The following is a 10,629-nucleotide window of genomic DNA, read 5'->3' as shown; positions in this document are numbered from 1 at the left end:
CACTGTTTTCCCCACTTATCTAAACCACCTACCTCACACTTTATTATTTTGTCTTTCTTTTCTTATCAAAACTTTGTCACTTCCAGCATCTCTTTCTCTGTCTTCTGCAGTATCAACATGTCAGTTCATGATCCGTTAAACTGTTTCTTCCCAAGAATCTGTTAGCCAGCTCTGCCCGACACTGGCCACTAAACACCCTTCTTTTTTTGTGCTGATGTGAATCTATGACTCTCCATGTTCCCAGGGCCTTGTTTTTAAGTTTCTGGAGGACAGAGAGAACGCTTACCTCGGTTCTCAGCTCATATTTCATATATATAAACATCCCAGTGAGGACATGCTACATGCAGGCCAGCGGTCCAGTTTTAAACTCCTTATTCATCATTATCTGCATTTATTTTTAATATCATACAGCACAGCACAGGGTTTTGTGGAAAAAGTACACTTTAGCACACTTTTAAAAAGTGTATGTATGGAAAAAAAAAACTTTAAAAGAATACACTCAAGTGTGAATTGAATCTAATGTTTTCAGACACTTAATTGCTTAATTGCATCAAAATGCCTTATAGTTTAAATTTATATTAAATCCCGTTTAGAGTGCTTTTTGCCACATTTAAGTAGCTCTTTATATGTAATTTCGTAATTATTTCTATTGTGTTTAAAATATGGTTACTGCTGAAAGTAATGACGGTAAACTAAAATATACTTTCCTTTAGCTTCTATTGAAACCTGTATATCTTGTATTTAAATATGTTTGTCATTACACATTTGTAATGAAATTGCTATTTAGTATATTTAAAATATATTAAATTTAAATGTAATATTGAATAACACTACAGTTAACAAAGTAATTTACATGTGCTTTAGTATGTTAGTCAACAGATCAAACATAAGTGTACTTCAAAGCATGGCAAAAAATTCAAACATAATGATACTTAAAGTAAAACTTTTAATTTTACATTTTTACAAAGTGCATTATTGCAAAGTATGTTACATAGTCATGAAATTATATTCTCTGAAAGTACACTTAATGGCCTTTATTATCTGTATCTATTATCTGTAAATACAATTTTATTAAAACACATTTAAAATTTGAAGTATACTACAAATGCACATTCAGTAGTTAAGCACACTTATTTTTCATTAGAGGGTGCATAGGTTAAATGATGTATTTATAGGTACTATTCAGGGCCGTTTTCAAAAGGGCCTTTATTTTTCCAGAAAATAGCCTCAGGGTTCATAACATTATTAATTTCACAAAAGTGTGTGTGTTTGGTTTGTGTGTGTGTGTGTGTTAATACACTATGTCCCAGAGCTGGCGTTTGATGTTGCTTTATGAACTTGGGTCAGGTTTAGAAGGTCTTGAGACCTGAGAATATAAAGATCAATGCTTTCTTGATGGTTTTACCTAATGAAGGCAAGATGAGTATGTTGAATTATGACTCTGGAAGATTCTAAACCACTGAGTGTCTCTTTAGAAATAGCGCTTCACCTTTAGACACATTATGTTCAGTAGCAGGGATATTCAGAGATGTCTAAAACAACACCATGATGCCCTCTGCTGGCCAATTTTGCATTCGATCACTCCTGATGGAGGTTATTTGTCTGTACAAGTTGTTTATTAGTGGTACTTGCTAAATTTGAACAAATCTGTAACCCCAAGCATTCAGATTTGGTGCAGAAATTGTCCTTCACTATTTGTGGTACAGTTATGAATGATACCTCAAATTGAGTTATTGTTGAGCGTGGATTGAGGAGTGTCATTACTTTTCTGTGAAATCAAACAGGAAAATGGGTGAAAAATCCCATAGGCTTGAACTGAAGAAGTGACCCAGCCGTAGAGATCAGAATATAACAGAAACATAGTAAACAACCATCCGGTAACGCTCTAGAAACCACACAGTAAATTGCTGACAGCCGCATGGCAAGGCCCTGGTATTGCAACCATCCAGAACAGCATTATTGTGACAAGATTTTCACAAAACCGGTGAAGAACATATCCAAGTCACATTTAACTCCCAAATCAAAAGAATAATAAAAAAAATCATATTAATTATATGGAGCATAAAGGAAATGAGGCCTATTCACAGGACCATTACCATCTACTGGTTAGTTGTGACATGAACTTGTAGTGCAGATCAGAAGGCTAATTTGCTAAATTGTTACATAACGACTCGCTCCGTCAAAAAAGTAAACATCCTTGTGATTTAGTACTTAGACATTTTAAAAAAGAAGTTTATAGGAAACTTCTAAAAACTGAACATTAATAGTTAGCACATAAAATGATTTTCTTCAATTAAAAGCATTACAACACATTACCATAATGTACAAATGAATTTTTCTGAGACATTTCTTTTAAATTAACATTTTTATCAGGCTCCTATGTTTTGGTTCAGTAATTTCACTTTAGTGGCAAAGAAAAGTCAGTTATTGAATGCCTTATTTTCAAAAATGTCCAATGATATTTTCATAGAAACTAAAAAGAAAATTAAAAAAAGCTGATTTGAAAGAAGAATCTCAGATGGACTTGGAGGTTTTTGCATCTAAAGTCTTAATTTGTACGTTATGGTAATAATGTTTCATTTACTACTTTATGTATGTATGTATTTACTTATTTTCATGACATTAATGTAATGAAAACATTCATGTCCCTATATGGATATAAAATGATTTTCAATAAAGCTTACTTTTTAAATAATGTATTTTTCTTTTCAAAAATACAGTAAAATAAGTATAATATTGTAAAATATTATCACAATTTAAAATGATTCCTATTTTAATGTATTTTAAAATGCAATTTATGTCTTTGATGCAAAGCTACATTTTTAACAGGCATTACTCCAGTCTTCAGTGTCACATGATCCTGCAGAACTCAAAAATATTATTATTATTATTATTGTTGTGTTGAAAACAATTGCGCTGCTTAGAATTTTTGTGGAAACCATGATATATTTTTTTCAGGATTCTTTGATGAATAGAAAAGAACAGCATTTATTTGAAATAGAAACATTTGTAACATTATAAATGTCTACAATTTTTATCAATTTAATGGGGTTTTTTTCTGAATAGAAGTATTAGTTTTTCGAACAACCTAGTATGAGAGCCTGTTCTAGTACACCCCCAAAACAAAATCAAGACTTTGTAAAAGAGCATAATAGGACACCTTTCAAAAAAAGTAATGTATATATTTAAAAAAAAATATTTAAAACAATAATTGCAATATTTATGGAAACATTAATTTGTCTGTGGTCTTTGGACTAATACAAATCCCCCAAATTTTGAAGGACAGTCCAAGACAATAATGGCCTTTATTATACTTTAAAACCTTCTTACAAAAAAGCACAGAGACACTGAACACTTGTTTAAGGAAGAATCTGACAGAACAAGAAGCCTCTGCCAGCCTGCAGCGGCCCACGGAAGCTCTAAAACCCGGGTCAGAGTCTAGAGTTTCCACTGATCACGAGGTGAGGAGAGACTCCAGGACCAGAGCAATATGTGAGTTCCGACTCAATTTCCGATTCCAGACAACATGTTCCTCTGGTCAGTGAAGCACAGCTGTTCTCTCTGTCATCGGTTCACCTGACTTCATTCAAAGTCCCAAGTGAGGAAATCTGGCAACTCTATCACATTGTCAGACCTGGAAAGTTTGCTTGAGGTTTCTTAGGCAATATGTGTTTTCCTGACAAAAATGTCTATGCCGCAATATATTGTTTATAGGCATATCTCATCAAAATAACCTCTGAAAATAATCTCTGGATTCACCCAGATAGGATATATATATATATATATTTATAATATATAACATTTACCTCTGTGCAGTCTCCTCAATGCCTCGAATGATAAAAGCAGCCTTGTGCTTGTTGGCCTTCACTTGTAATTCAAGAATGCTGAGAACAGATCCTGCCCAGCCAATGAAGAGTGCCACGCCAAGTTCAAATCTAAAATCAGACACGTAGAAGACGTGTCCGTAATAATCTGGATTGGGATGCATATTAGCAATTGCTGGAATGTTACAAAACTTACTTCTGTTTCACAAATAAGGGGTCAAAGAATTCTGATGTTATCCGGTGTGCATAGAGAGAGCAGGCGGTCATAGAGCAGATTCCTGGAGAGAGGACGGGTATATGATTACAGGACACTGTCAATCGCAGAAGCAGGAATTGCAAATGCTTTAAAAAACAATAAGCCATGACCTAGCTCAGGCAACATTTACCACCATCCTGGCTTTGGTGGTCTCTGATCCCCCTATTTTAGTGCACTTCATGCCCACTAGTGCCAGGATAGCTCCAAAAAATCCCAAACACACAGCTGAGATCATCAGTCCACGACACACCTGGATATAAGCTGCAGGAACAGGAAAGCAGAAGCCATATATAATCACAACAAATAATTTACAATAAACTATAAAAATGTATTACATGATTACTAGGATGAATCAATTTTTTTTTATTTTGTTGTTAATATTTTACTTCTTATGTGTATGTTATAGTTATTTTGATAATAATGTATATATAGATAAACATTTGGTAAAATTATGATAATTATAAATAATTATAAATTATTACTCCAAACCTGTTATTATAAATGTATAATAATTAATAATGTATAATATAATTTTTCATCATCAAATAATTAAAATATATATATATTTATAAAAATAAAAGCTGGAAGTTATACAGTTACTATAATTATAAAGTGAACTTCAAGACAGTACAAAAAATGATACATTTTTGCTGTAAACATGGCAAAAATGGATAAGTGCATAATTTTCAGCATAATTTAAAAGTCATTTTTTCAATAACATCTCATTTATGTTATGATATTACATTTAAATGATCAGACTTATAATTTTCATCTGGCAGAAGATGGATTGCATTGTGCAAATAAATCCCATATCACATTCACACACCTGAATGACAGAATACATACAGAACACACTTTCACTGGGATGCAGCAAAAATGTACTTCTTTTTGAAATTCTGCTTGATGCTGCTAGTGGTGCATAAATCACAAACTTCACATTTAAATGAATGTAGCATCTTTCACTGAACTTTCTAGTTAGCCGTCAAGGAGGTCACATCACAAATATGCGCAGCTTCAAACATGACAATTATGCATTAATATCATTTAAATGCATAACCTGTTCAACTACCTGCTTTTGCTCTGCACCCCGAGGTAACAAGGTTCTCTGTTTTTACTAAAGCTTCCTTCTGTTTGTGGGTGAGCCATTCAGACACAATTAAGCCAACGCATGGTTATTAAACCCTGTTTTACTTGCCTTGAGATACACATTCCTGCAGGTTGTAACTGGCGTAATAAGTCAGGGAAATAGAGTTTGAGACAAGCTGAATCATTTTGCATCTCTTTTTAGCACTAAAATAGAGACTTGGTTCTTCATTGCATTCTTAAATTGGTGTCAGCATGCATTAAGTGCAATTTTAGCACAATAAACTCTCTGTTTAAATGGTCAAGTGATCGGTTTGGCTTCAGTTTGTTTGTGTTGTGGAAGCTTCTGCCAAAACAGCATTAGGGCAATCCAACACCATGCTACTCTTTTCCGAACAATTAGACAGTTGCACTCTCTGGAGGAAGGAAGAAGGACTGACAAACGATCAGCAATTTTCATAAACACACACACACACACACACACACACACACATTCAGATCATTTACTCAGAAAATAATTGAAGTCAACAAATGCTTGAAGAAAGCAATAAAATACCATCCAGTGCAAGCATAGAAGGAAAGTCCTTGCAGTTGGAGACTCCGGTTGAATCCGTAACGCACGTCTTCCAGAGATTGGACCAAAAAGTTGCTGTGGTGATGACTGTCCCGTCCACTGACGACACTTTCCAGTAGTCAGTTGGGAGCGTAGAGGAGATCAGAATCCATCCGGATATGGTGAGAAGGAAGGCAACAATCTCTGTTGCCATATTACCCATTTTCCCACGTTCTGTTAAAGTGAAATGCAAAGAAAGGTCTGGTCAAGGCAGGTAGTAATTTGATAAGGGGTGCTCAGACAGAATTGTCTGTCGATGGGTCGCCCCTCAAAGTTGCTTTATATTCAGCAGGGAGGGCTCTGGCTACTAACCTTTTCAACAGCTGACCAACAGTCTTTTGTTTTCACATTAACTACCCACAACACCACACACACTCGCATACACGCACCCACCCAAACATCACTCCGCAAGAATCATTTTGAGTGAGTCGGCAAAGATGCTGGAGGTCAGGAGGTGAGTACATTAAAGATGGCTGTTATTGAAAGGGCCTGAAAACCCAACGCCTCCAGCGGATATTGGTGAAAAGTGTTCAGATAAGAGTCTGATGTGAGAGATGTCATTTTGCATAAAGGATTGATTTGAACCAGTGATATTTTTGGTATTACTGGGATACTATTATAGTTATAGGGGGGGGGGGGGGAAAACTTTTGAATTTGGAGATCAGGGTAAATTTAACTTATTTTGTCTTTTGGGAAACAAGTAGGTATCTTCTGCAGCCTCTGAAGGGCAGTACTAAATGAAAAAATATGATATTTAGGCAAAATAAGAATGCAAACTTCATTCTGTTTAAAAGTTCAAAAGGCTCTTAATGCATGGCTTTTCCTTCTGAAGCATCTGTGAGCATTTGAACCTTCTGTAATAGTTGTATATGAGTCCCTCAGTTGTCCACAGTGTGAAAAGATGGATCTCAAAATCATACAGTCATTGTTGGAAAAGGTTCAAATACACAAAAATGCTGGAATTTGTGGGAGAATTTGTGATTTTGGGACTTGAAGGATTTTTCTGAAGAACAGCAGGCAGTTTAACTGTTCAGGACAAAAAAATGGGCCTCATGAACAACTATCACTAAAAAACACAACTGTGAATCATTCGGATAACAACACAGTATTAAGAATCAAGTGTATGTAAACTTTTGAACGGGGTAATTTTTATAAATTCAACTATTATATTCTTGTGGACTGTAAACATCTTTTATGTGAAATATCTTATTCAGGTCAGTACGAAATTAACAATAACATGCATTTTGTATGATCCCTCTTATTTTGGTAAAATAATTAACATTTTGCAGATTCTGCAAGGTGTATGTAAATTTTGACTTCAACTGTATGTGTATATATCTATATCTATACACACACACATACACATGAATTGTTGCCATCTAGAGGTAAGAATTTGGGTAGACTGTGGCTTCTTTTCAACATGACAATTCTTTAACCATCATAAAAGTATATAATAATATGTCAGCATCAGGTTTTGACTTACACTCCTATTCATGTTTGTGCATTTGTCCTAACAAAATTGTTTTATAATATAGTTTGCACAAAGTGTAAGAGTAAGAGTAAGAGTGCCTCAAGAACTGGAGAGTGTGAGAGTGCATGTAAAATATCCACACTGTCTAAAATTTCAGACAGGCTTCCTGTGTGCTCGCTTCACCTTGAGCTTAAAATAACAGATCTTCACTTTAGTAAAATGCCACGGGTGTTTTACTGCTACTTGATAAAAAAAAGACATATTTGTCAAGAATATTTAAAGGCTAAATGTTTTTGTATAAGTTTGAGTGCATGTTTGTGTAACCAGGAGGCACCGGTTAGCGGTGGTCAGACGGGTCTTCCTGCCCGTTCTGTCTCAGATCCTGTTAATGGTTTCCCTCCGTCCCCCCAGAGGGAGTTACAAAACATAACCTGACCTGAGCAAAACATGAGGCTTCTTCAGTCAACAGCTGCTCGCCTCAGCCAAGTACACATAAATTACAATTATGTAATGTTTCAGGTAGTATCAGTTACATTGATAATTCAATTTAATAACTTATTAGGTCAATATAACAACAATGTCATATCAGGACCATAATGAAACAAAATGAATAGGCTACAAAAATAACCAAACTAGATTATTTATATGTTCTAAAGAAACTGTGAATGGCACAAAAGTTGGTAACATGATGTTAGGGTGTTTTTGGGAAATTTAATTGGGGTTCAAATAAAACAAATACACATAGAAGTACATAAAAAGTAAGTCGTGATGGGGGCTTTCGAGCTTTGTGAAGTTTCGAAAACCTTTGTGAATCTTTTACGTTAACATTTTTTTTAATCAAAATGCTTTTCTTTTACTGCTAAAGTAAAGTCACATGATTTCAGTAGACAAGGCTTCATTTTGTCATAGCTGTTTTGAAGCGTTACGAAATTTAAATGGTTTGCCATTAGGGGGCAATCTCAGTGAAGTGTCTATATGTTTTTACCTGATCTCAGATCAGTTTTGTGTGTGTATCTAAAATGCTTTTAAGTATGAAGGTAGAATGACGTCAAAAAGATTTGCATACGTAGCATGAAGCTGCAGTTTCACAATACATGAATTACACTTACGAATAACAGTAAAATGCTGCAAATAATTTTTTCTTGCGCTTGAAACACGATTTACACCTTTACAAAGCTTCTGTTGCGCATGCAAATTTAATTTACGCTTACAGTCTTATGTACACTTCCACAACTCTTACCCTGCGTATGCAAATCTTTTTGACGTCATTCTACCTTCATATTTAAGCCCTACCAACTGGATCTCATGAGAAAACGTAACTATTTTACGAGCTGCCGATTTTGTATGAATTCGTACAATGTGATTTGTACAGGAAGGTACAATTTTTTTTAGAAAAATTAAACCTAATCATCAGTGGGGCATAAGCAAATCATACAAAAACATACGAATGAGATTGTACGAATTAATCCGAATTTAGCCACCAATTCACCAAAATGTAAAATAGTTTTTTTTTAAATTGCAATTAGAGTGAGTTGGCCCTACAACCATCGGGTTTATCCGCACAGAAAATAGTGCCGAACTGAAGCACAAAAGACGTAAAACAACTTTGCAACAACATTTTTTTTTTCACATTAAAATGTGGTTGGTATTTGTGGTAGTGGCTTACTGTGAAAAACAAAAAAGTCAAAAGGCTTTTCAATGTAAATCTATGACACTGATCTATATATTATATTATATAGATCAGTGGTCTACGACAACGAAAACAACTAAATAAAATGCAAAATTGCTAATAACTTATGTTCCACTAAACATGTTACAGAGACATTCCCTCTTATACCCGTGGTTTAAGCAGCCTGCAATTGTTTTGCAGGTGAGCTGTTGCTGAGGTCAGCGAGAACGTCAAACAAAATATCTGCCACCATAGCAACTACAAAGATTCCCTGGAGGAGATCCCTGTGCTGAGGCAAATTAAACACGTGTATCACCTCCAATGTGCAATTATGTTGTTGCAAATTACATTTGTGAAATTAATCTTGCCATATGAAATGGAGAAAGTGGCAGTTTTATGATTGCAGAATAATTCAGATCGGGCAGATTGAAGCATGCTGACTGAGATATGCAGTTATTCATCCTCAGGAAGCGTAAAGGTCACAAACCTCAGGTCACCATGACATAAGACTTTGACTTCTTAGATAACTATGAAAGACTTTAATGAGTCACACAAAGCTAGTTTATATTTGCATGCCAGACAGAGTACCTCTGCGGTTAACTAAGGTTAAAAGATTTACCTGTTTATGACAGAACGCTTGATAAGAATAACTCCAATTGCTGATGACATTCCCAGGAAATTTGCTTGAAAAAAATGTACATGACTGTACATGCTTATGTGCAACGCAGCACACAAATTTGAGTTTTGTAACCTTGAAGTATATTGTTTGGGATGCTCAGACAGAGGTAAGGTTAAAGGTATATTCACCCAAAAATGAACATTTGCTAAAAATGTACTCACCTTCAGGCCATCCAAGATGTAGATGAGTTTGTTTCTTTATCAGAACAGATTTGTAGAAATTTAGCTTTAAATCATTTGTTCGCCAATGGATCCTCTGCAGTGAATGGGTGCCGTCAGAATGAGAGTCCAAACAGCTGATAAAAACATTGCAATAAACTACAAGTAATCCATTCCACACAACCCCAGTCCATCAGTTAACGTCTTGTGAAGCAAAAGCCTGTGTTTGTATGAAACAAATCCATCATAAGGGGGGTTTAAACTGTTGTTTCTGACCTAAATATGAGTCCATAAACCATAATAACACTTCCTCCAGTGAAAAAGTTCATCCTCCGTTGTCCTCTTACATCAAAATCCACTGACATATTTGTTTAGTACTGGTTTGGACTGTTTTCACTTGTAAATGATCTGTGCATAGTTCTCTCCTGATTCAGACAAGACAACTTTTTCACTGGAGAAAGGAATCACTATTACAGACGACTCTCATTTTAGCAAAAGTTTGAAGTTAAAAATGTCTTAATGGTGGATTTGTTTCTTACAAACACACAGCTTTTCGCTTCACAAGACGATAATTGATGGCCTGGTGTGGATTATTATGTTTTTTCAGCTTCCCATTCTGACGGCACCCATTCACTGCACATTGGTGAACAAGTGATTTAAAGCTAAATTTCTCCAAATCTGTTCTAAAAACTCATCTACATTATGAATGGCCTTAGTGCGAGTACATTTTCAGCAAATTTTAATTTTTGGGTGAACTATGCCTTCAAGAGTTGGCCTATTTCAGTGCTGTACACTGTAGAGATGTGAAAAATGGAATCTGTTTTTTAATATAAATTATGGCTCTATTTTTTTTATCTGACCTGACGCTGATGGCTG

The 10,629-nt window shown here is 35.0% G+C and overlaps 1 protein-coding gene across 1 annotated transcript; it reads right to left on the bottom strand.

Annotated features, from left to right (window-relative positions):
* Positions 1 to 3,802: 3,802 nt before the first annotated feature.
* On the bottom strand, positions 3,803 to 5,939 carry LOC107678163 (claudin-10-like). The gene is made up of 4 exons (XM_016473343.1): positions 5,720 to 5,939; positions 4,214 to 4,341; positions 4,021 to 4,166; positions 3,803 to 3,935 (listed from the first exon to the last, which is right to left on the bottom strand). The coding sequence occupies exons 1-4, from the start codon at positions 5,937 to 5,939 to the stop codon at positions 3,803 to 3,805; spliced, it is 627 nt and encodes a 208-aa protein (XP_016328829.1).
* Between the last annotated feature and the right edge of the window lie 4,690 nt (positions 5,940 to 10,629).

Source organism: Sinocyclocheilus anshuiensis, unplaced genomic scaffold (genome assembly GCF_001515605.1).
Source record: "Sinocyclocheilus anshuiensis isolate Anshui unplaced genomic scaffold, SAMN03320099.WGS_v1.1 scaffold648, whole genome shotgun sequence".
Taxonomy (NCBI): domain Eukaryota; kingdom Metazoa; phylum Chordata; class Actinopteri; order Cypriniformes; family Cyprinidae; genus Sinocyclocheilus; species Sinocyclocheilus anshuiensis.
The sequence above is the reverse complement of the archived record's forward strand: the minus strand, read 5'-3'. Positions and strand labels throughout refer to the sequence as shown.